The sequence below is a fragment of the Grus americana genome, chromosome 2 (assembly GCF_028858705.1).
Source record: "Grus americana isolate bGruAme1 chromosome 2, bGruAme1.mat, whole genome shotgun sequence".
NCBI lineage: Eukaryota > Metazoa > Chordata > Aves > Gruiformes > Gruidae > Grus > Grus americana.
This window is the reverse complement of record NC_072853.1, coordinates 67,406,882-67,433,805: the sequence shown is the minus strand read 5'-3', so window position 1 is coordinate 67,433,805 and position 26,924 is coordinate 67,406,882. Positions and strand designations below refer to the sequence as shown.

At 38.3% G+C, this 26,924-nt stretch overlaps 1 protein-coding gene across 5 annotated transcripts in view; it reads right to left on the bottom strand.

The window, feature by feature from the left end:
- Window positions 1–26,924, bottom strand: part of LOC129202965 (dynein axonemal heavy chain 5-like) — a 165,442-nt gene that overhangs the window by 95,949 nt on the left and 42,569 nt on the right. For all 5 annotated transcript variants that reach the window (XR_008575879.1, XM_054816739.1, XM_054816740.1 and 2 more), the window contains exons 34-43: window positions 26,206–26,472; window positions 25,881–26,009; window positions 25,271–25,486; window positions 23,489–23,635; window positions 21,797–21,969; window positions 18,967–19,145; window positions 11,603–11,790; window positions 10,199–10,393; window positions 2,845–2,979; window positions 1,631–1,820 (exon numbers count right to left, since the gene is read on the bottom strand). Coding sequence is in view for 4 of the 5 variants with exons in the window: in XM_054816739.1 (XP_054672714.1) it covers window positions 1,631–1,820; window positions 2,845–2,979; window positions 10,199–10,393; window positions 11,603–11,790; window positions 18,967–19,145; window positions 21,797–21,969; window positions 23,489–23,635; window positions 25,271–25,486; window positions 25,881–26,009; window positions 26,206–26,472 (1,819 nt within the window). In the remaining variant the exon portion in view is untranslated. The remainder of the gene's footprint in view (window positions 1–1,630; window positions 1,821–2,844; window positions 2,980–10,198; window positions 10,394–11,602; window positions 11,791–18,966; window positions 19,146–21,796; window positions 21,970–23,488; window positions 23,636–25,270; window positions 25,487–25,880; window positions 26,010–26,205; window positions 26,473–26,924) is intronic.

Sequence of the window (26,924 nt, the reverse complement as noted above, 5' to 3'; positions counted from 1 at the left end):
AAGGCCACTAGACAACATAATCCTTAGTTGGCTTTAAAAGCCTCTTCAACAAAGGTATGGAACAATCACAAACCCAAGATACAAACCTAATCCAGTTCAGTGCAGTCTGCTTGATGTTTTCTCTAAAACTAAAGGGAGCTGAATGTTCCCAAAACCAATTTGAGCACCCAGACAATCACTTACTCATGCCATATGTCACATATGAGGACATCTAATCCAAGCCCCTCAATGTTAATGGAATAGCCTTTCTGCTGGTTTCAACGGCATTTCAATTAGAACTGTTACGCAAAAGAGATTTCAGGATCCATGCACTGAATCTCCATGCATAGGTGTGTGTGCATGACCACTTCATTTGCCCATATTGCCTCTATTTCAGCCAAGAGAAGTCATGCATTTTACAGATTTTTCCTCATTACTTGAAATTCCATGGTGACCATTCCATGGTTCCCCATTCTGGGGAAGAGTGGTCTGTGGTCTCTCACAGACCAAACAGTTTCTTCTGACAAGAGGCACATTTAATCGTGACTGAAATCATTAAAACTTTCATGGTTCCTATATAGATACAGGTGTTATGACTTGATATGGAATACTGAACCCAGCAATCTGGATGTAAATTATTAACTCAGCACAGCATTAACCAGTTCTTTGGTCTAGCCAATAATCTGAACTAAACATTTGAGACATTAAGGTCTCAGACTGCTGTAAAAATGAGTATTCCCTTTTATTTGTTCCATTAGTTTAAGCTTACTATTCCTGTACTATGACATGAAAAGGGAGAATAAAAAGCATGACATCTTCATAAATCTTTGCTCCTTTAGTTACATTTCCTTTATATGTTCTCCTTTATGTAAGAAAAAATCCTTAGTTTTTAGAGTTTAGAGGGGTGGGGGACATTTCAGAGTAGGGGTGGGTTTTTTCTTTTCATTCAGCTATGAATTATAAACCTGGTTTTACTACTGTCTTTGGTACCCTCCCTAGGACAGGATAAACTTTACTCATTAGCCTTCTGTGCACTATAAAGTATATTTTCATAGAATCATAGAATGGTTGAAGTTGGAAGGGACCTCTGGAGGCCATCTTGTCCAACCCCCCTGGTCCAGCAGGAGGTGGGCTTATTTCTCTCTAGTGTAAATGGTCAGAATTGAACACAAAGAACAATACTTGGAATTACATTGCATGTTTGGTAGAACCTATCGAAGTAAAGGTTTCAGAGATTATTTTTTATAATCTTCTCAGCATCATAATCTCTCAGTGATATTAAACGAGCTTCATGACTGAACTGTGTCTGAGCGCAACAATTGTTTTCAGAACACTGAACAAAATTGGCTGTTTCTGAATTTTAATGTATACTCTGCATTTTAACTTGTTCCCCAGAAATTTCAATCACTGAAGGCCACTCTCATATTTCCCATAAAAATGTAATACAACAAAGCTAAAATCTCACTATGTGTGCACTGCACACCAAAAAAGGTCATAACAGTTTCCAAGCAAAATATCCACATAAGCTTTAAAAATGACATCTGTTCAATTTTAAAATACATTTTTCGTGAAAATAATCTGCATTCTGTAGCAGATAACATAAAAAACTATTGCTTTTATGCAATCTCAAAACCTCATCTAGCATGCTAACCATGTCGTACTCGCTGAGTTTCATACAGTTGAATGAGTTTAAGTATCCATGGTGGATGATGAATAAGCCCTGCTTTCTCTGCCTGTTTCTGGATGGCTGACTGTAGTTCAGGATACCCAGCTTTATCCAGAGTAATTCCAGGGAACAGGTCATTAATGAGACTCATAAATAAAGGTTCATCTTCATCCACCTGTCGAGGATAAAGTAGGGGGAAATACATTATTTATTCATTGAAATTATTATTACAGCTGTAAACAATGTTCAAGAATATGTCATTTAAAAGATGGCAGTAGAAAACCTTATCTTTTCCAAAGCAAATATTATAATTATGAATCAGTTTTAGTAAGTGAATTTCATACAATGCAACCACAAGTAGTAATTTCTAAATTAAGTACTTAAAGCTTATAAAACTGTTAACATCTTAATACAGTTTTCTTTAATATACACACACACGTTTCTTCATTTGTTATATAAGCCAGCAAGACTTCTTCAAATCGTATTTTGCCTTGGATTTTTTATGATTTTTTTTCCCTCTGTAAATCACTGAAGCTTGCCTATAGGTTTGAACGCATGTACCAGTGTTTTGAATAGATTAACATCAGAAACAGAGAAACAGAGTAATTGGTTCCATCACAAAACTGGCTCCCAAGGTAAATACACAGAGTCTAGACGTGCTATAACCTTTCAATTACAGCAATAAAAAGAAAGATTAATACTTTAAATAGTAATATCAAAAGAGATTAGACTATACAAGTAGGCATTAGCTGCTTCCAATTACCTCACTCATTGCAATTCTTATGGTGTTCTGAAAAGGCAACACATACCCAAGAAATGTATAAATTGAAATTCTGGATTAAGAAGGATCTTTAATGATGTTATTAAAAGTTAATGCAATGCATTCTTCCTTTCTCTCCTTAGACAGGGCAGAAAGAAGAAAAAACAAGAGCCAATTAGAGGACCAGGTTAGGTCCCCTAGGATCTGATGGTGTTCCCAATGATTTTTTCAGCTAAGGCTTCCAATGTGTTTTCCTCTCTTTAAAAAACAATTAGTGCTCACACCATGACTGTATTCTGATTCTCCACTCACTGACAGACCATATTAAAAACTGCAAAATAATTTATCCAATTGCTGAAGAAAAAGAGCTTTTCAAAGTGCATAATAAATATACTTAAAAATGCAAACAAAGTATTCTTTTTGGGGAAGTCACCAGTACCAGTTTGGAGAGGTTCATGTCCCGCAGAACTCTCATCACTACAGTTTTCTCTGGCTCTTTGGGATTAGATCTTTTCACTGCTCCAAGTGTTCTCAAAACAGACAGGATATTTCTAAGTCCAAAGTCATAGTGAACCTTGAAATAATGCATAAACACAATTAGTACCACAAAGATTAAACACTTTAAAATCAAGAGAAGGTTGAAAACTAAAATCATTAAAGAAATAAATATGCTATTGAACTTTTAAAGATTAATTATTTTACAGCTCTTCATCTTTTCAACTGGATTTCCAGTTCTGTTGCTATCGTATCCTGAAGATATTTTCCAGTGTTGCATGTCCATACCTGCCAAGTGTCCCTTTTGGTGTTAGACTATCACTTTTACAAGTCATCTGAAAGCTGCATCTTCTATCATTTTCCTAAATTCATGATTTTCCAGATGCACAAACAGCAAACCACACATCTTCAGACTGCCCTCTGTTTTCTGCTTGTACAGAGACTGTTGCTATCTTGATATATGGTACAGGATTCATGACTAAAAGGGACAACATCTTGCTGATATAAAGAAACATACTGAAAATATTCAGATACAATTTGTTCCATGTAAGCCTACAGAAGGATTTACTTCCAACAGCCACGTGCATTCTCAAGGTGAATCTAACCAGCTTTGGATTTAGGCTGGTAAGGGCTGGAATATCTTCCCTTTCACTACAGGCACAGCTGCATATTTGCAGAGCCATACGGACATACTCAATTAATTTTAACACTTGTACCTAAACATACAATTCTGTCTTAGTTAACATAGATTTGAAAATATATGCAAATGTTCTGTAATGGGTTTCCTCTTTGGCCATTGATGCACATCCTAGACAGAAAGCTATCAGAGTAAAGGTTTTAAATCATAAAGTCTCCACCACTGCCAGCTGCTCGGAAAACTAAGTGGTAACGACAGACATGGAAGGAGACAGTAAAGATATGCTTACATTTGGAGAATATCTGCTCCCTCTGATTGATCAGAAATGTTTTTGAGATCAAGTGCACAGACTCTTTTTTATGCTATCTGTTGTGTGTTGACCTTGGCCAGCTTCCAGACGCCCACCCAGCCACCCTCTCATTCCCCCTGCTCAACAGGACAGAGGGAGAAAAGAAGATGACAGAAAGCTCATGGGTCAAAATAAATACAGGGAGATCATTTAACAATTACCATCACAGGCAAAACAGACTTGACTTGGGGAAAATTAATTTGATATATATGGCCAACTAGAATATATTTGGATGGTGAGAAACAAAGACAAAATTAAAACAACACCTTCTCCCCAGTCCCCACCCCTGTTTCCCAGGCTGACAAATTGGAACAATGCATTGAGTACAACCCAGAATTTTCAGCAAGAAATAACTTATTGATCAGATTTGCTGATGATACCAAGCTGGTGAACTAGACCACAACTAGAGTTCAAAATTACTAGGAGAAATTCAATAAATGTTCTATGTATGATGCAATTAAATAAAGACAAGTGCAAAATACTACACAAATAGAAATAACCAACTGCACAAATAAAGAAGAGTAACGACCCTTCTTCATTCAGTTGAGAAAGAAGTCAGGAGCAGAAAGCTTTGCAGAAAAATATCTGACATTGGACTGAAACCAAAAACTGCCCAATGACTTATCTACAATTATAGTGGGCAATAAAAATAAAAGTGTCCTTTTTAAAACAGCTGAAAGGGTATTTCCTTTACAGCTGGTACTTCTGTACTGTGCCCAAAAGTTAGATTCCACACTTGAAGATGAACCCTACTGAAGATAATTTAGAAAAGAAATGAAAAGTTATCAGCTGACCAGAGAACATGCTATATCAGGAAGAAGTAAACCAAAATCAAACATGTAAGATGAGTTATGGTAAAATTCGTCAACATGCAAAAAATAGCTGCAAAGAGGAAGACAGAAGAAATAGAAAGGAAAAGAAGTAATGTATTTAACTACAGCAAGGGAGATTCTAACTTTCAGAGAAAACTTTGTGACCATAAGGAAAATGAAATTTTGGAATAGACTGTCTGGGAAACTGCAGGCTATCTGCCAATGAAAAATGTTAAGGAGAGTCACAAACATTTATAGCAAATTGTTTAGCTAAGAATTATTTTTCCTCCAGAAAGGTAAATGGATGATCCCTCAAGGCTCCATCCAGCCTTGTTTTCTATTATTCAATCAGGAGCCAAGTTGTTAGAAGTTGAAAAAGTTAGATATGAATATTCAGCCAGGTACTGCCAGGAAATCTCATTTGTAGATGGAAATATGAAGACAAAAAGATTAACAACTTCCTCTGAAGTTTGGAAGGCAGATTATATGTTGATGATGAAGTCTGCTATCATTTAGTAAATTATATGTCCTAGTGAAATACGCAGAATCATGACAAGGGCTGATATATTTCTTTTTCTCGTTGCTAGATGACCATCATTGACATACTGGAATGTGTCCAGCAACGGATGACCAAGTGAGAGGAGAAGAGACACTGGTCAAAATTTGCAACAGGGGAAATTACAATGGTTTGCATAAGGAAAAGATTCTTCACAATGAGAGTCATCTAACACAGAAAAGGTGCCCAGAGAGAATGAATATCTCCACCCTTGGCAACATTCAAAACTCAACAAGTGCCCTATCAACCTGCTCTAAACTGACCTGTGTTGAGCTAGAAGTTGGACAAGATGACCTCTGGAGATCCCTTCCAACTTACGTGAGTCTATGATTCTATAGAAGTGATGACTTTGTTAAGTTTGAAGAAATACCGTCATACGTATTAGAAAATTTAAAATAAACTAAAATTACTTTTAAAAAAGGCACATTTTCTGGTGTGTTCCAACTGACCTACATGACAGGTTGTTCAAAGCAACCATCATTTATTTTCCTTAATCAGTCTGCCCATTTTACAACTGCTTTGCCTTTCAGGAATGGCACAGAACATCTAGAATTTACTGGCAAATGTGGATTATGAGCTATTTCTTTCCTACATCTTTTAACAGCAGGCAAAAATATTGCACTTGGTCAAAATGGACTGCAGTGGTATAGCTGAAGCTCTTGTAAGGAAGAATTAAAAATCTGCAAATAAAAATCTCAACACTAGAAGCATAGTTTGCTGTTGTGGGTAAAAGAAAAAAGGGGTATCAGTGGTTTTCTCCATATGAAAGCACCTTAAGAGATGATCCTCAAAAACAGATTATGGTCTTATTTGCTTTCAAGCTTCATTAGGTTTTTCTTTCCAGTTTCTACAGTTTTCCCTAATCTGGGTGAGGCTTTGTGGAAGAAGGCAGTAGGGAACTTTGGCTAGAAGTCCTGTAACAAAGGCAAATAATTCAGCTTTGGAGGTTCTGTCAGAATAACTGTTTCACAGGCTTGTGGACACCTTGGGCTTCCTGTATTTGCTAAGGACTATTCCTTTACTTCTGTATGTTTTTCTTTACTGAAGAAGATGATAGTCACTCAGGGTGCCTTTGGCTATTTGTTAGTCAAGTTCCTCTTTCCACAAAGTCTGGATCTGTGTGTGTAAAACCTGTGGAGGACTCCATGTATTCCTTCTGGCAAATTCCTTTTAGGTTTTGAGGGGGTTAAGTTCAGCTGGTGAATGCTTGTTTGTTGTTACTTTCTTTGGCTGCATTTGCTGAAAACAGGCAACGTTCTACCTTTTCCTATTGCATTGATCTTTATGTGACCCTGTTCTTTCCAGTCATCTGCCCGGATACCCAGCAGTACTTTTTTTGAATTTAAAATTGACCATTAAAAATTTAAATAAATAAGTTCCACTCGGAAAGACCGATTAATATGCCTCTAAGAAAGCCTGTCTGCACTTTATAGTTCTAGTTTGCTGGCCAGACAGAAGCAATTTGTGTCCCACTGCACTCTTAGAAATATCTCTAGTTCATGGGACTCCCATATCTAATCAGATGAACTCATTAGATCTCTCTCTACATATAATCACATATTGCATCAGATGTATTCCCCAACCTACGACAAACTTCACAAGGAACTTAGCAAGTCTTTCAAAATATCCCATTGCTACTACAAACAACTATGAATGATGGGGGACGGAGATAACAACTCCCATTCAAGTGAGGAAGTGGTGGACCCAATTGAAAAGCAAAAAATGCAGTCTAAGGTGGACAAGAGAGACCTCAAGAACAAAAAAACAGTGTGGAAAGTGGCACATCTCAAGCGTATGCATGCAGATAAGGAATAGCCAAGAGAATAGCATCATAGCAGAAGCTCTCACATTTTTCTTGGGTAACCAGCACAAGCAAGTGCCAATTTGAAGTGTCTGTTCACTAATGTATGCAGCATGGGAACAAAACAGGAAAAATTAGAGCTCTGTGTGCAGTTACGGGGCTACAGTCTAACTAGGATGAAAGAAACATGGTGTGATAGCTTACAAGACTGGAGTGCTGTAATGGATGGATACAGGTTCTTTAGGAAGAACAAGCCAGGAGGGCTGGATGGGGAGTTGCCCTTTAAAGTGAAAGAGTGGGAACGCTTTGCCTGAGGATGGCTGATGAGCCAGTTGAGAGCATTTGGGTTGGGATTAGAGGGCCAATCAATGCTGTGGCAGATGTCTGCTGCAAACTTCCTGATGAGGAAGAAACTGATGAAATTTTTCTCCAACAACTGGAATTAGCCTCATCTTTGCAAGGCCTGGTTCTCCCTGTGGGCTTGACACACCCCAATATCTGCTGGAAGAGCAACACAAGAGGGAAGAGGCATTCCAGGAGATTTCAACACTGTCTTAAATAACATCCTCACAGACAAAATGGTGACTAGACATGATGGTCAGACATTTCAACAGCTTGACCAGAAAGGATGTGCAGTCCTCATCCTTGGAGATATTCAAAGCTCACCTAGACAAGGTGCTGAGCCACTTGCTCTATTTGACCCCACTTTGAGCACAGGTATAGGACTTGTTGACCTCCAGAGGTCCCTTCCAAAGTCAGTTCTTCTCTGATTTTATAATTGTATATAATGGATTTATACAAGAGCAGGACTGTCCACAGGGCTGCTGACAGGCACAGGCAGGACAAACTAATATAGTACCATGGGTTTGCAGAAAGCTATGCTTCCTGGCTCATATTACAGAGTGTATATAATCACAAGTCATGATGCAAACTGCTAGGAGCAAAGATCAGCATAGTAGGCTTCTCTGATTGATGCTGGAGAGATGTTAGAGGATCCTGCATAAATTATAAATACACATAGAAGACTGTTCCCCACAGACATCATGGCTTGTATAGTAAGAACTATGGAATTCAAGTTATAAGTGAGATATAAGCATAAAATTCAAATATATAATTGTGATCTAGCTAGGTGTGAGGGCTGTGCCCATGTGCACACCCAGAGGAGTTGGTCGTTAATTTCCATTAATTAATATCAAGGAACTCCCTTTCTAGCATCAGCATAGACAAGGCCAAGGACTGACCTCGGACAAGGTGATTGAGCTACGTGCCTTCATGACAAAGCATTTGACTAATTGGTACAGGAGTTCTCCAGATGAGAATTTCAGATAGCTCCACAAAGCCCTCCAGGCAGTTCCTACAATCCCTAGGCCAACTGATAAGCACTACTTATATGCTTCAATATGTTGATTAACATGCTAAATGGAGAATCTTTCTGTCTCAGAGACTCCAGGGCAGTTTCTGCTGCAGAAATGACCAAACTACACATGTCCAGGACAAAAATGACCACACAAACTGAGGCAATGAGATAATTTAATCCTACTGAGGCCAAGCCTGAGGAAAAAGAGATATCCATATTCAATACTCCGGAGACAAGCTAAATTGCTAACTGCTGAAACTGTGCATACACAAATTTTCCTAAACAAAGTCCACAAATTCCACTTAAGAGAGAGCTCTTGGAAAATGATCCTCAGAGAAATGCAGCCTATAAGCCTGGTAACTCTAAAACACAGGCAGATGGCAGGACTGAGAGAGTATGTTGGGCAGCAACAAATGGACTAACACTAGTGATGCTAGATCAATATAGGGTGATTCAGTTTGCCTAAAAACTAATTTGTAGGCTAATGAAGACACCCTGGGCAATATCACAGGGAAGCCAGTAGCAAATATGACCCTTCAGAGGCCAGTCTACAACATAAAGTCGGTGAGTAAAACTCTCCTAGAAAAAGAAACCTGAGAGAAATGAAAATTGGAATCCAGTTTGGTTATATATATTGAGAGCAAAATACAGAGGTATGGAGAAAGGAAGAGAAAATCCAATTCTGTACTTTTTTTGGTTTAACTCTGAAATAACAAGGGCAATATGATATATCATTACCTTATTCTGGTGTAATCCAAGATTTCTACATGAACGTCAACATAGTCACTAATAAATATGTGGTATAGAACTGAAATAATGTAATGGCGAATATAGTCGATATCACAGAACCACAGAATCACAGAACAGTAGGCGTTGGAAGGGACCTCTAGAGATATCCAGTCCAACCCCCCTGCTAAAGCAGGATCACCTGGAGCAGGCTGCCAGGATCACATCCAGGTGGGTTTGGAATATCTCCAGAGAAGGAGACTCCACAGCCTCCCTGGGCAGCCTGTTCCAGTGCTCGGTCACCCTCACAGTGAAGAAGTTTTTCCTCATATTCAGATGGAACTTCCTGTGTTCCAGTTTGTGCCCATTGCCCCTTGTCCTGTCACTGGGCACCACTGAAAAGAGTCTGGCCCCACCCTCTTGACACCAGCCCTTCAGATATTTATAAACGCTATAAGTGATAAGAAATATGCGCAGGCTCGTTAGGATCCATCCAAAGCAGGCATTTGAGCTGCAGCTTACCTACCATTCATATGATTTCTCTTTGAGACCCTCTAGTGGACAGCCAGCACAGGGCATTCAAAAGGCGACAACTAGTTCAGTTCTTAAAAGCAGCATTATCCTTTGTTTCTACTTAAATACCCCATACCAAACAGAACAGCACTTTTCTGGTAGCACTCAGCAAGACTGTGCCTTCTAGGCACTCTTCAGTTATTTATAATTCTTACACTGCCTCTCCAATATATCTAGCTTTCATAAGTGAGGAGACTGATAACTGTACCCTCTACAAAGTTCAGCAGAGCAATATACAGCATTCCTCATAACTTCTCCAATAACTGCACTCTCTTTAAAAATCACAAATCATATTTTCTTTACTACACAAATTAGTGTGAAAACCAAAAACAACATGATGGTTTCAGACTCTTTCTAGAACTTGAAACTGAAAACTCTAAAAAATGAATACATTCATGAGTGTAAAAATAATTATATATTCTATGAAAGTATTTTCTCTACATACCCTTCCAGTGACAGCTTACAGTTGGACAAATATTTATTTTACCTGTTTAGATAACTGCTCTTCACAGAGTTTGTAGAGTGTATAGAATTTTCGGCTAAGGACTTGGTTGTCTCGGAAACCAGCACTTGCCAGCTTGACTCGCATAATAATGCTACGGTCAGGCACCATCATAGCAACTGTGCGAAACTGAATTTTCAGATTTTCTGGAAGTTCCTGTCGTCCTGCATAGCCAGGGTTCTAAAAAATGCAAAATACAAAATAAAATATTATATAATGAAAGCAGGATAGAAAGGTTTATCTTTTCTGATAATTATTTGGCAAACACAGGAGCAAGTGGCAGATTACAAAGGGTAACGAGGATGTGACACATTACTACACAGTTGCCTAAACATTGCAGTTCATGAACTATGTGGCATTGCACATGTCATTTGGAGATGCCCAAGACACACAGACATAGACAGACAACCACTTACAGATCTTGTTGGAGCTGTTTTAAATGCTTAGTTCCTCAGGGTCTTGATAGTGTTCCAGTGCTGGAAGTTACTGTCCCTTGTGAGCACTCCCAGACCATTTCAGTGCAAAGTCAGTCAAGCAGTGCAAGCCATTACTGAACATAATTTAAACTAATGGCTCTGACCTTTCACTGAAGATGTCTAAGTCATTCATGTGACTACTGCATGGCTCAGCTGTGAGAACAGTAGTCGCTGGCTACACAGTGTAACTTCTTAAACTCTTCAAGCTGGTTCCCAACTGCCTTCCCAATGGCCTTTGTATGCCACTAATTTGTCCTCTTTTTTTCAAATTAAAGCAATAACATTAACATCTTTTCAAAGGTAGGAAACCTTGAAATAAAGACAAATGCTTCCATTCTGAGTTGTGGGTATGTAGCCTACAGCTAAGGCAGGGAAGATACAAAGAGTCTTTTAAGGTACTATGTTTTCCTGCTTCTTGGCCTCCTGCACTGCTAGAAGCAGTCCACGGGCATCAAAGATAAGTTTTCAGGAGGCCAGCGAACCAGAGTGAGGGTGGTTTCCTTCATGCTGTCATACAGAAGGACTGTGGTCCAAAGTTTTTCACAGGTGGTGAAATACTGACCAGACCAACTACAGTAGTCCTTGCAGTGGTCAATTACTTCTATTTTATTTTGACAGACTTTGACTAAAAATACGAGATGGTTGGGTTTAGTCCCAATCCGTCTAATATTCAACTAAAAAAGCCCTTAAAATACGTAGTTAATGATTATTGCATACCTCAAGTCCTAAGTTCTAGTTAAAAATATGAGGAAGAGAAAATATCAGCATGGTTATTTTACCAAATTATTGTTCAAATTGTATTCACTATTTTCTAACAGACAGTTCCAATGGTTTCAACAAGGAAATTTCAATGGGAAATGAAATAGGAAGGATTTTTCACAATGATGCCATTTATACATATTCATACACATACCATAGTCAGAAATATACCAAATTCTCTGTCCATGTCAACAACATCACCATCAGTGAAAATGAACTGAGGTTTCTTATTTTTCTTACACTGAAGTACAATATATATCTGCTGAGCAGCTACTGATAAAACTGGAAGTTCAATCCGGTTAAATTCATCAAAGCAGCCCCATGCACCTGACTGGGCTAAACCTAAAAAAGCAAAAAGCAAAGTATTTTGTTAAAATATAGGATCAAACGTGAATAATTTATATATAAAATATAGCATGTTCTATATAACTTAATGTAATATGAGAAAAACAGAGTATGAACACAGAGTAAAATGAGAACAACTCAAAATAAATTGGTCTGTGCATTAATGACACCCACAAAAAGAATTATCCCTTGGAAGAAAGAAAATACAAACTTCTTTACAAAGAATCCTACACTTTTACAGCAACCATAAAGCAGAAAGTGTTCAATAAGATTGTATATAGCACCTAGAAGCATAAACATGCATATAGAATGGAAACTCATCTATGCAAGGGCTGAAATTGTCAAAGATGAGCTTGAGAGGCACCTACCTAAATGGAAAGCACAGAATCAAATTCAGAAATTACTACATTTGTGACAGAAGCATTGTAGCATTTTACAACAACTAATTCATAGGTCAAAAATAGTTGGAGAATAGCATCCTGCTGTTCAAGAGAGATGTCACAACTGTTATTTAGAATAGGCCATGGAGTTCTAGACAGACACTTGCATCCATAAACATCATAAAATGAATGTCTTTTGGGAGAGTCAAGTACTCCTTCTGTATCACGTTAGCAGGATTGAAGTAGGAGAGTCTACACTGGCAGCTTTCTGGAGCAGTAGTGGGAAAGTTACCTAATCCCCTGCTATTCTGCATCCATTTCACGAGAGACAAAGACTAGTAAGTCTACGCAGGAACTTCACGGATGCCACCTCCTCCCTTCCCAAAGCCCACACCAGACTAATATTTCCTATTGCCTGGGTCTAGCAAGGACCTGGATCAATACTTTAACTGGCGCTACAAACGCTCAGAGGTGCTTAATTCATTCCACTGGGCTGGTGGGGCTCAGTTTGGCTCAAGCCACTTGAAGGCAGTGCTAAATGCAAAAATAAAGCACATGTTCAAGAAAAGGCATTTGTGTGTTTGCAGTGTTGAACAACTATGCCCGGAGCTCCCCTGAATCCCCATACTTTGTATGGCATTGCCTACAGCACTGGTAAAATAAATCAAGGGGCATTTTATGTGTACTGTTAATTCCTTAAGATACTTAAGCTAATGGAAGAGAACGTACTCAAAAATCACTAATAATACATACTTTTTCTCTCTCTCCTTTGTTTTGTTTTCTCTTTTATGTTTTCTCTTCTCTTATCTTTGCTCTGGCCTGTTCTGCTCATATTATCCTTCTTCCCTTCCCTCTACTGTTCTTTGTCTGATCTTCTGCTCTTTAAGATATTTCTCTAGGAACTCTCATTTTACTTCAAATCCCCTTGAGACTCCTTTTATTTTTCTTCTCTGCCTGTCTTCTACTCTGTCCCATCTTCTACTATGATCAGCTATCATAGCCAAATCAATACTTGTCAGTTTTTGCAGATAATTAAAAAAATAAAGAAATATTAAAATAATCCTTACATTGATTTTTTACCTTTTTTTCATGCCCTTAACCACTTCTTTTAATATTGTTGCATTGACTGGTCTTTTTTTACCCAGATAATTTTGGGAGAACTCTTCAACAAAATTAGTGGGTCACATCAGAAAAAAACCTGTCGTAGTAGAGCCAAAATTGGCTTCTTAAGATTTGATTCAGCCAGGGCAATACTGCAGATCTCTCACAAAATTTAGTTCAATTCCATATGTAGAGTAATCCTTTTCCTAAATGGCTTCTAACTAATTTCTGTGATATTATAAAGAAAAACATGCTCCAAAAGAAAGAATTTGAGGAGAATAAAAAGTCATATGGACTTAATCACAAAATTTAAAAGCAAATGGAACATATACAAACGCCACAATGCCATATTGAAGCAAAGATTAAAGTAATTCTATAGACAGGTACCAAATTTAAAGCACGAAAGACTCAATCCTACTACCTTTAAATACAAATGAAAAATGTTTCTTGACTTCACTGGTGTGGCAGCAAGTCCTGTAACTAATGTTCTCCCTCTTGTATAAGGAATATCAGGGCCCTGGATGCACTAATAGGCCGTAATTGTCCTGACCAGCTTCACCTGGGGCTTCTACCCACACTCTCTGTCCTCCAGTCCGGGAGCTCCATTTCAGCTCAGGCAGCTCTGAGTCTTCAGTCTTTGCCTTAGCTGTGCTGTATGTAGGGCTGGGCACAGCCCTACCTCCTGCCTACCCTGACTTGCTGATTGAACTTCCTGGAGGAGCCCAGAACTATCCATAGTCTTACCTCCACCCTTCCTCCTGCTCTTTCTGACTGAACTTCCTAAATGGACCCTGGACCCAGCTTGTTATTTCACCTTGTCTGATGGTCACCAAGCTGTCACCAATCTGCCCTGCTCAGGCATTGCGGAACTGTGCCCTGGTCAGTCCCAGCCCCTGCCTGTGTGGAGGTCACCCTTGGCTCCTGCCTTCTCTTCCCTTATGGAGCTGCCCCACTCTTGCTGCTCCCTGATGAAAAATTCTTGCAGAGATTTTTCAAATACATTTGGCCCCTTAGGAAAGGGGAAAAAAAGAAAAATCACTTGTTCTGTAATGCCACCTGCTGCATGGAGTTATGAAACCTGGCTCTTGGGCAAGGCCAATATCCCACGGCTTTAAATAAATTTAGTTCTTGCAAAATTATTTCATTCTGGTGGTGCTTAAGAAGAAAAAGGAAAGAAAATACACACACGCATACACCTCCACACACACACAAGCGAAGGCACAGCAAGCAAACTGCCAGCTGCGTAGCAGCCTAGAGACAATGTAATATTGTTGTGTCCTGTCATGCTGTGCATTAATTGCTGTCCCCACACAGAACATAGTGTGGTAATCAAATACAAAAATAGAGTAAAAGCAGAAAATAAAGGACAAGACTAAAGAGACCTTTAACTATATCTAAGAAATGTGACACACAAACACTCAAATCAGTACAGAAATCCTACAAAGAATCACACAGCATAGCTACTTCAAAATGCATCTCTGCAATGCAGCGCCATGTCCCTTTCCACATCAGTGACCCTATGGCCTGGGCAGAGCTGGGTGGCCTGACCCACAGGTCATGTATACCACACTGTGCCCACAGTCCCCGTGCAGGTCCTCAGGTCCCACACATGGAGAAAGTGTGTTGCAGCCTACGGTGACAACCTCTGCCAGGTGACCTCACAGGCCCTAAGTGCTGCTCTGCACTGGGAGGTCTGGCTAAAAATAGTGCGACAGTGCAGTAATTAATCATGACAAAGCAGCTATAAACTCTCTTTTGTATTGAAAGGACACATATCTTAAGATTTTACACAGGGGTAGAACTATAGTGACATAATTCAAAGCAAATTTCACTAAAACAGAACTCTGTCTAGCCAAAGTGCAGCCCAGAAGCAGTAAGCTACAAGGTACTCGTTGGTCCTGAAAGAATTTACGAAGCTCCATACTCATTTATTCACCTTCTGAATTAAGATAAATATCAAACCTTACATTAAATATTGAATTAAATATCAAATCACAAAAAGCTACCTCAGGTGAGACTGGAATTGTTTGACTGTAACTACAGAAAACAGAACCAAAGCAAACACAACTTTTATACTCACCTACAGACAACCACAGACAAAAGGTTTCCTAGAGGGTATTTAGCAACACCTTATTAATAGTGATGAAGTACCCGTGATTTGCTATTCCTGGGCAATTGTAACACTGAATAATGGAAAACTTGAAAATTCACCTTCTCACTTGCTTCCCTGGTATTTTCACGGGTTATCCCTGGTCCAATTCAGATGACCAGTTATATGTGAACCTACTTTTTGGTTCAAATTTCAAAAATAAAACTAGCAAAGATGAAAGTCCAGGCCTGGGACATCTTGACTAGACCATCTGCCTTTGAATACCTGGAGTTGCACAGGAAGACAAAAGAGACAGGAAGACAGAGAAACAGGGAGACAGAACCTCAGCTCTGAGCCAACCAGAAGTTCAAATTATAATGTTATAGTATATAATATATTATTATATTATATTACATTATATTTTTCTTTTTTTTTTATTCTGAAGATCAAACTTATTGTCCTAACACAAAAAATCTGGAAGCATGGCTGCAGACATGACACCACCATTTCCACACCCCATTTTTCTCCTCACTGCTAAATCTGCTAATATCTGATAACTTGACCCACAGCACCAGATGAAGTGAAAAGTTTGGAAGAGGATACACTGGTGATGGAGTACAAAGCCTATCACAGACATGTGGAATTCTGAAGAATTTCTCAATGTGTGCACTAAAATATGTAGTATGTTTCATGAGAACTTTCTTATCAGTCTGCATGAAAGCCCTTCTACAGCTGTGAAGAACTATCCTTTTTTTCCATTGAAGATCTCATATGCATTAAAGACTTTTTCTCTAAACTCAATTTGCTCCTCCTATTAAACCAAAAAAGAGGTCATTTCCTTCCCCAACTTCAGTATATCCACTCTTCAAGAAATACCAGATACCTTACAGATGTTTCAACATAAGAATTGTGATTCCAAGCCAGGCCCTTCTAAGTTGTGAAAATAAGTCCAAAGCAACTGGTGCCCTTCACAAATGAAAGCATCAATGATTTATGTAAGAACAGAATCGTACTTTTCCTCCCAGACTCAAAACCCTCTGATGAATGCTGAAAAAAAAATCACCCTATCCAGGCTCTATTCAGCTGGATCTATTACCTAATTCCCAGGCAACACTATCCCACTAGCAAATTGACTGAAGTAAGCAGTCACAGGCATCATGCTTGCCTGAGCACCAATTTGTTGAGCTCTATAAGCATCTTTTCTAACTCATATTGAACACCAGCACGCCATTAAATGAGGCAGCCAGATAACAAGGACACATTACCCAGCATTACTTAGCTTTTGTTGCATATGATGACAATACGGCATGGAAAATGGTCAGCTTATAGAAAACAACAGACAAAGGAAGCTGAGCCCTAAAACTCAGCTCATCTTCTTAAGACACAATAACTGTGCCCGGTTTTACTAAAAGAAGGCAATGACAAGTTGCAGTTATCACTATCACCTCAATCTGAAATGACAAAGGATAAGTTACCAAACTGCTCAGGATAAGAAGGCAAAAACAAAGCAAGGATACACAGGCTAGATGTCTGGGTTGACACAAGTCAGTAACAGTTTAATACAAAGAAGTGAGATCACCTACGAGTTGGGAAAAAAGGTGGTGACATAAAGAGCTACAAACATTCTCACAGAAGGAGCAGAGAGGAAAAAGACAACAACTTAGTGACCTCAAAGACAAACCCACTCCAAGGAGAAACAAAGGCTGACATCCCCCCTCCTGACTGCTGACTGCAGGTACAGCAGAGACCCAGTAGATGACTGTGCTCAGTGTTACGAGCATATTCATGCTCATTCAGACAGCAAGCTAGTCGCAGTCCTCTTCTGTTTATTACCAACAAATAAAGTAAACTTGGGACACTAAAAGTCTGCATGCATGATAAAAGACATGCAACTAAAAGTTGGCCCAAAGATCTGGGAGTTAGAAAGAGGTGCTTTGAGAAACTCGTGACCTTGACTGAAAGTATTCAAATGTGCAGCTTGTTCAGTTTATAGCTTAGAAATGTTCCTCTGTTTGTTTGGCATTATATAAATGAGCAGCTTTCCATAGCTTCTGGTCACTAGGTAACTATCTTCTCTCTTGATATGTAATGATCTGGCCTAGGTTATAAACACAGTATTTACCTCAGGGTAAGGAGTACAATAACGCAGTATATTCAGTACAGAAGTCATAAGCTTCTACAAAAGTTTAACCTACATCCCAGTGTAATTTAATGGTATATTATGAAACCTGTCTTCTGCTCTTACTGCTCATAGGAGCTCTGAGGCAGTTTCAGCATTCTCCAAGGCAGTGAAAAGAAAACAAGAATGGAAATGTTTCTTGCTTATCTATTTTCACGTTCTTATAAATAGAGCTAGTGTGTTCAATTAGTGAGAAGCAGGGCATCTCTGCAGAACACATAGCTACAAAACTTCTGAGCCATGATTAGAAAAACTTGTCAAACTGGCTAAATCATTTTTTCCCTTTTTTCTCTGCTCTACTTCTTCCCATTTCCCTCTTTTTGATATGGCCATTAAAGAAAGTTAACAAGTTAATGAGGCCTAAAAATATCTGTAAAAGAACAAAAGGATTAGAAGGAAGAACAGTAGTCCAGTGAAGTCAGTACAAGTACTGCTTTCAACTCAGTTCTTCCCAAATTGGTCTTCTTGATCTAACTCAGCCACAAACAAACCCAGTAAGACCACAGAAGAGGTAAGTGAGAAATATGGAAAATCTTTTCAACATTAATTACAAAATCACCTTAATCCAAACCTGCCATACCTTTCAGGCTTTCTATCTCCATTGAAATAGCTTAACTGGATACTTTTAAGCTCTTAAATAAGAAGCCAAAGACAAAAGTTAGTTCTATTAAAATCTTGGCTAGCTTTGCTGGCTTCTTAATTAAAACTTGAAATGATCTCCAGGTTATATTTTAACCTTCAGGAGATACCACAACAGTGAAAATTATATTTATGATACCTTGTGTTAGATTTAAGAGCCCGTCACTCACAGAAAATGGTGGCGTTCTGTGGTCTGCCAGTCCATATAACCAACAGTAACTCTATATAAGGAAAATAGACATAATGGAGTCCACAGATATTGGATCATCTGATCACTGTTTGCAAAACTGACTTCAAAGTTCTGGTTATCATAAAAAGTCATCAGAGTTTGACCACTATCTCATTTTCCTGGTTTCAAAAAAGTTCTAGAGTTTGAAATAAGACACTGCACCATTTGCCTATTTCCCTGCCTTGCACAACGTCTTCGAGCTCTCTATTTGTTTGTCTTGCTTGATACAAAAATGACAAGGGAGGGCTAAATATCCTCCCCCTTGGGATGGGTGGGATAAAAGCATGAAGAAAATAAGTAGAAAGAACTAAAAGGGAAATGGAAAAGAAGACAAAGACAGGAAACACCCATCAAGAATATAAAAAAAACCCCTGGAAAGCATGCAGGAAGAAAAAAGGAAAAAAAAAATGGAGAAACAATTGAATATTGGGAAAAATCGATGAGTGTCTGGAAATAAGAGGAAACAGAAGAAAATGCCCTACAAATCATTGCTAACTCACTAGTGAAGAGACAAAAACTTATGACACTAAAATGAACAAACCAGATTATTTCTTACCTTTATAGATACGGCCAAGTCCTCTGTAGTCCATTTGGTCTGAACAATTGAAAACAACAACGTACTTTCCCAGGCATTTGCCCATGTCTTTAGTTGTCTCTGTTTTCCCTGTCCCTGCAGGTCCTGCTGGTGCACCACCCATACTCATGCCCAGGGCTTGTGCCAAAGTGATGTAACACCTAGCGACAGAACAAAAAGTTCTGTTAATCTTTTTCTACCATTTATTACTTGAAGTCCTTTATCGTAACCACAGCAGTTGTACTATACAGAGCTGGGGAAGGGGGCAGAAATGAAGGTGCTTCCCTGTGGTAAGTCCTCAGTCATCCCCTTTGCACACTGTGATGCTGGTACCACCTTTGCTCCACCTGCAGAAAAGCATGAGTCCAGCACAGCAATGACTGCAACAGCTCAGGAAACGCACGAGCCAATTCTAAATGCTGAATACCGAAATACTGTAGTATTGGCATTTTCTCACACTAATCATACACCCTTCCTCCATGACTCAGCCTAATGCTGCAGCACCCAGACGTGCTGGGTCTCTGCCTTTTTTCCCATCTTCATGCTCCCTCCCCAGAGAACACAACAAGGTGGGCGCCCTGATCTGGCAACAGGAAGGAACAGAGCCTGGAAGCAGCTCCTGTTCTTGCCATTTCCCTACCAGCATGCCAAAACAGAGCAATGCTGCCAGACACATTTGGTCTTTGAGTTCCAGGAGGAGAACGGACAAGAGGGAAGATTGTAATGGGCAGTAGAGAAAGGAGAGACCCATGTATCCTAGGATCATCTTCTGCTTCAGCCTCCATCCTGGGTTGATGTCCACAGGTTTAAGTCTCACCTCCCCAGATGGTGTGGAGATTACTGAAGGGTGTAGAAAGACCACTGTTCTAAACTACAATGCTCCAAAATCCCAGCAAGCCCATTTTAACACTGTGAAACTCAGTAGCTTTGTGAGATACCTGGGGAACGAAAATGGGCACTGAAAAAAACAAATGCTACCAGCTGGTATCCCCTCCTATAAAATAACACAGTACTTATTCCAATATAATAGCAGTAATAATGCTTTATCGCCTTATTACTCAGTTAACACTGTTCAGTTAACACTGAAAAAATACCACTCCTAACAATTCTACTACTGAAAATGAGGTAAGGACAAGCTGTATACATAGTACAAGTCCTAAGTAGAACTTGCATTTCATTTTTTGTACCTGCCATGACATGGTCTGTGTCTGACATGACGTTTAGGAGTATGCAATTTCAGTCCCATTATCCTAATGTAATGTACTATTGCCAGTGTGTATTTATCATGTGTTTCAGGAATCTTTCTGAACACAAAATCATTAGCCAAACAGCACTTGACTCCAAACTGATTAATGGAAAGCAAAAATATCATTACCTGAAAATTGTCAGAAGCTCATACAAGTCTATATAGCAACATTAAATATATTAAAAATATTGAAATGGCAAAAGCCTATAAGGGGAATAAAATCTGTTCTTATGCAGCACTGCATAGGTACATAAGTTTCCCCTGCCAACACTAGAAAACATCTCTGCTTCAAATACTCTTTCAATATATGACAACGGATAGCCACCAGTCCTGCAGCTCTCTTTGGCTCTTCTAGGTTTGTGCAAAGACAGATACCTCTGTTCTTTTTTGTTGTTATTATTATAGTTTAAAATCATTCAAAAGACTCATTTTCTTCAATAATGTCACCCTGTGCTAGCTTTCAACCTCATGTGACGTAGCAACTTGTATCAATCTCTAACCAATTGCATTTTAATTCTGTGAACAAATTTTGAATCACAACATTTTCCTGATACTGTCTCTCTCAGTGGGCAAAAATATTGTCTGTGTGGTAGCGCTGCCATACCCACTAATCAACTGCATGTTTACTGCTGCAAACAGATCTCTATCTAGCATAGGAACAGTAGGGTACATAACATAGAATTTGGCAGATGTGTGTTATGTATTAAAAGCCAGCTATCCAAGCACAGATTTTTGGTTCTCTTAAATAGCTCACCGGGCATAATTTTGGTTCAGAAATTGGCAAAAGTCCGAAATTTCACCAGTACATAAAATTTAGTAGCACAGAGAATACAAAGACAATTCCAACATTAACTCAATGGTCTGCATTCTTCACACAACAAATGACTGAAAATGCACAGTATTTTGACATTCCTATCCACACTTATAAGAACACGCTCTAGCAGAGCAAATACATCTGTCTCTTGCCTAGCTGAAGCACTACCAGGTACTTTAGGAAAATATGCATCTAATGAAGTTTGTACTGCGCTGTATAACTAACACTTCAGCAGTAAAAAGTTCTCCTTATGTTTTGCCCTCAGAGCTTTTTCTGTGTTTGTAGTCCTGTAATTCTCCATAGGCCTTGCTTAAAACCATATTGGCACTAGTTATTCAATGCTATGTCCTGAGTTACTGCTTTTTCCTCTAGGATGACTTCAAATGAATCACTTGCCATAATCCCAAATTCTCATGCAACTACTACCTTATTGAAAGCAGCAATATATTGGTTTTTAGATCCACTCTGTTTAGGCTGGTGAAGCGTATGGCATTCAGCTCTATTTATCTTGAGCACAAGTAAGTTTTTCAATGCCTACCACAGCACATATAGCCCAAGCAAACACGCAGAGAATTCAAGACCCCTCCTAGGGGTGCCTGCTTTTGCTAGCTGAATAGAAAAGCACTGGCCTCTGCTGTTCACCGTCGATATTGCAGCACTATGTGCAACCAAAGAAAGAATTCTGACTCGTGAAAGTTAAAGGAATTAAGTCTTAGCTCCAGTACTATGCACTGCATTCTTTTTATAACTACCTGTCAGTTAAGGGAGTTATAACAAGCCTGTCTGTACACCCTAAGTATTCATTGCAGTAGGTGAACTCTACGTCAGTGATTTGGACAATGCATTTATCCAAGTCTTCAAGAAAATAAAATCGAGGCTGTTTTTGCCATTCAAAATCAGATGGAGATTTAATGTTCATACGGACCTATAATGGAAAAGAAAAATCATTAATACACAAATTAAACAGTATAACAATCTTAAATTCCATACAGGGGAAGAAAGTCTACTACGCATAAATTCAAGAGCTGGAAGAATGAGCACAGAATCTGTCAGGAGTCAAGACATCCAGAATTATCTTTTCAAACCTGTCTATGACATGCTCTGAACCTTTTGACCACTTTGATTTTCCTCTGAATTGTGTACAGAGATTATGAATTGTGTCCAGAGATTATGAATTGTGTCTTACAGAGATATTGAAGAACAGTGATGGAAAACCTCATAAAAAGCTAAGTAACAATACTGGTTACACTGCATGGGATCTGGTGCCATTGCTCGCAGAAATACTAAATTGTGAACAATGCTTGAATATATTGCATACATGTCTATGTGTTTGCTTATTTGGGATGTAATTTTCAGTATGAACTTGCCACACACATATATAGATTTGTGGCAGACTAATAGATCTTGATTCATTATTTTTGATACTTGATCTCAAAACCACGGGCCTCTTACAGTATATGCAGCCCTGGTTATCGGCCTTGCAAACATGGTGTGAGGTAAGAGGAGGTTCTGGACTCTCAGCCACTTCCCTCTGCTTTCTCTCTATCACAAAAGGATGTGTTTAGCAGGGAACAGAATGTTTTGAGAGAAAAGGATAATATTACCAATTAAGAATCCTTTCCCCAGTTTTGGACTTGCCTCCCCTTTGTTTAACATACAGACCCTTTAAATTTAACCATTTTCTGTGATTTAATTTTGTTATAATAGATTATATTAATTGATAATACAATGACCAATTATGAAAATAAATTAAAAATTCTGGGCAAAGGATAAAACCCTACGCCTATCTTAGAAGATGGCAGTTTCCTTTCTAACTTTCAGTATTTTTCTTTACGATTTTCTATCTTTCTTTACATATGCACTTAATTTTTATCTTTCTAACATATATGCATAAATTAAACAATGCAGTGCTGAATTATTGACCTTTGCATCATGCAAGCTTTTTGAAAGTTATTTTACTTCCATTTTTATAATTCTAGTTTCATGAGTTCATGTACTTATCTAAAGGAAGCCTGAAGAAACTCAATTACAAAAAAAATTTAAAATATCTGTTCTGGTTATTGTTGCTACCCTTTTCAAATATATGCTTTAACATTTGAATAACTATTACCTTAAATCAACACATAGGCTGGGCTGGAAATCACATGATAGTAATACTAAAGGGACTTTTTTCCCTTTTACATTACAATTAAATAATGTATTAAATTTTAAATTTGAGAGAATAGTTTAATTTGAAAAGTTAAACTCTTTTGCTTATAGTGAATTTGTGCATGATGTGTATCAACAGCCATTTTAAAAACTGAAGTCTGAACCTATGAATATACCTATATATAATATCAGCTAAATCTGATATGCTATATCACAGCACTAATGTCAGAGGTACCTAAAGAGAAATGTGCAAAAACTTCCATATAGAAAGTCCTTTAATTTTTTCAAGAACTTACCAAATCATCAAAGATATCCTTCTGGTGCACATGAATGGTGATTAAAGTTTCGTATTTTGTGCGCTCCATTCTTGTCAGATTGTGTGTTGTCATGTCAATCAAATCATTTAAAAGTTCCAAAAACTTCTGATTTGTTGTGTGCATTACCTTTTCCACATAGCAATAACAGCCATATTAATACAAATATAATTTGTTCTTCCAATGTTTAGAATAAAAAATAAAAAAACATCTGCAAACATATGGGCCCATGACATCTGTGATCTGCTTTGTATTTATTAGGCTTGGAATCCAAAATTTGGATTTGCAGGCTGCCCTCCATGCATGTATTCTTAGCCCAACGGAGTACAATAAGGTTATATTTTTGTGAACGTGTCACATCATAAGATTTTATTCCAAGACTGTTGCTGCTTCTACTGTATATTACATCTTCAGCTGATTGCATCCCTGCATATTTTCAGAACCATTAGTCTCTGGTTTTGGGTACTGCACATCAGCCCAAGCAGTATCTACTCTTTGGAGGAAACAGAAACCCGGAGTTCTATTGCATCCACTAATCAGAGAAGGGGGGAAATGTAGTGTAACTTTAGATGCCAATGCTAAAATAATAGTTTGTTTTGTGGCATCAGATTCCGTTACAAAGTTCCACAAAATACCATACTGACTATACAATACTGACTTAGGTAAACAGCATCAGCCTTTGTCAGTGATGTTCCTGGTACACAACAAATTATAAAGTGCTGAGGTTTCAGAAAGGGCAGCTCATATATACTCCTGTTCCAAATGTGTGAGAGAACAATCACACTAGCTTTCTGTAAATATATGCAAAGCCTAAACCTCACACTGTTTGGTGAGAAAAAAATGCTAAAAAGACTGCAAAACTAATGGAGAGCTAAACAACCTCCCCACCCCCCAAACACACACACAGAGTTCATTCTAAATAAACAAAAGTTGTCTTCCAGTTAATGCAAAAGAATCTTTGTGTCTAGTTAGTATATAAACTGCAGTTGACTAAAAGCAGGTCTATGCCCTTTTTAAACTTTATACAATGCAGAAAATGTAGCACTAAGTGGTCTTCTCCATAGCCTAGAGTCTGTATTTTCATTCAGTATCAAAGTACTGCATGGTACCATTCCCCTACATTTACTTTTATGGTAGGGATGGTGTTACTAGTTCTTAGTCCAATCTCACTGTATATTCTTGATTAATGGTAATTTGCAATTCTTTAGTTCACATCCTCTCCTTCCTCCTTCATAGATTCAGCGTTAGTAATAACACTGTGGTGTTAACAGTATCTTCTCTATGTGTTTGAGATTAAACCTCCTCAAATGGCTTCTATTCTTTCCCTTCCCTAAAAAAAGAGCTTGTCAACTGAAGAATCTAATACACTCTGTTACAGTAGACAAACGCCCATGAAGCACAGTTATTTCCCCAAATTTTGAGAGCTCTCATTTCTTTCCAAACTTGATTTTGGGAAAGTAATAGGATAAGATGCCCCATATTCCCAAACTGAGAAATTGTCCCTTCCCAAGATGACTGTACTGGCAGAACAACAGAGAAAATCACCGGATTAGGAAAATTCTAAAGCATATGCTGGGGGATGGTGAGGACGTGTGACCTCTTAACACATTTTTTATCATTCTGTTTTCCTCTTAGTTTATTTATTATTCTGGTTACTTAACTAGTATTTTGTGCTTTTTCCTAGACGTTACTTTCAACTTTTCACAATATGCACTGTTCCAAACAATGCTTTTAATTAATCCCCAAAGATTCATTAAATACTACCTTTTTGTCTGTTTTGGTAGTCTTCAGTGCATTCTCTGCATCTCTGGTCCAGATCATTTGAATTCCCAGAAGTCCTATTTGTGCAGGAAACATTGCTTGAAAGTCATACAGCTTAAATCCTGAATCGCTAATGGCCATTGATGCCTGTCTAATGATGGTGTGGATTGTTTTCCTAATCCCATTCAGCAGCTGACCTAACCAGAATTCCACATTGCCCTGAAATAAACAAGAAAGTACTTTTAAAGAATTAATTTATGAATAATTAACAAGGAGAAAAAGCCCTATGCAACCCCAGTCCTTCGTACTCCCATTTCCCTCTTTGTTATTCTCTAATCTTTAAAAGATGCCCCTCCTCCTTGTGCTCCATTGCCCTTTTAGAGACACATGATGGGTTTGGCACTTCACATCTGTACTGCTGAAAAAACAGGTAAAGTAATCGTTACAGAACAACACAAATGTCCTGTCCTTTCTGGCCTTTGCTCTTGCTGTTCACATTAGAAGGTTTTCATTCAGTTAGTCAAATAATAGCATGATGTGATACTGTTGGTCTCTAAAACATAAATCTACTTTAAATCAAATCATTAAAAACTGCAGTATATACTTCCATTACCTGAGCTAAAACTGGTTCAATAATATTGACCTGTTCTCCTTCTTGAGATTCAAACAATAAAATCTGGTCGTAGTTTTTTTCATGAAATCCCACTCGGTTAACATTGTCAAATAAACTTAATAAATGTGCCTACAATAGAATCAGAAAAAAAAAAAAGCTCCATAAGCCGATCTGATATGGCATTCTTTCTTTGCCTTTAAATCCTGTATTAGAAGATTCTATAAATCTTTCCGTAAGTGAAAGAAATTCTCTCAAGTAATAAATCCTCCATGGTCCTCACTTACTAATATTGACCATAAGAACATTATTGTCTTATTACTTGTACCTGAATAGTGTGGGAATCAGATGCTTGACCAAGGATTTCCAGAAGAGCAGGGTCAGATACAAAAAAAAATCTTGGAAATATTAACCGTTTTTTTTCCAAATACCCAGTCAGTGATTTCTGACAGATTTCCAATTGTTCCAGCAAATGTGGTAATAGCTGCGCCAAAGTCTCATCTCCAACACAGCACTGCACGATGTTTGATGTTTCATGGGCTCTCTGCATAATTCTCTGCCATGATTTATCAATGTTCTGAAATCTTTTGGCTTCCTGGAATACATGAAAAACGTATTAACTCTTCCTCATGTTTGTCAAATTCTAAAAATTAAAGAATTCCGTGAGACAAGGTAACAGTTTAATATTTCCCTTGCAGTTCAAGTCTTCTTTGCAGGACTAATGTATGAATATTTATAGGCATGTTTATAATGATCAGTGCCTATAATGACCAGAGTTCAAATTGCAAAAGAAAGAGTCTAATGGGATGGCTCTGGAAATGTCTTTTACTTCATGTTTGTGGAGTAATTACTGGAGGTGGCTTATTGAGACTAAAACAGTATTGAGGAGACTTCCAGGGTGAATATGCAAAGAATCTGTTCCATAAGCAACATGGCCTGCAACCTTAGATATTGGCAAGCACCAGGGGAGCTTGGTGTGCTGACTCTGAGAAAAACAGCACGGAGGGTGGAGCAGACTGGAGACACTGTGGCCAGGCTCTGTGATAA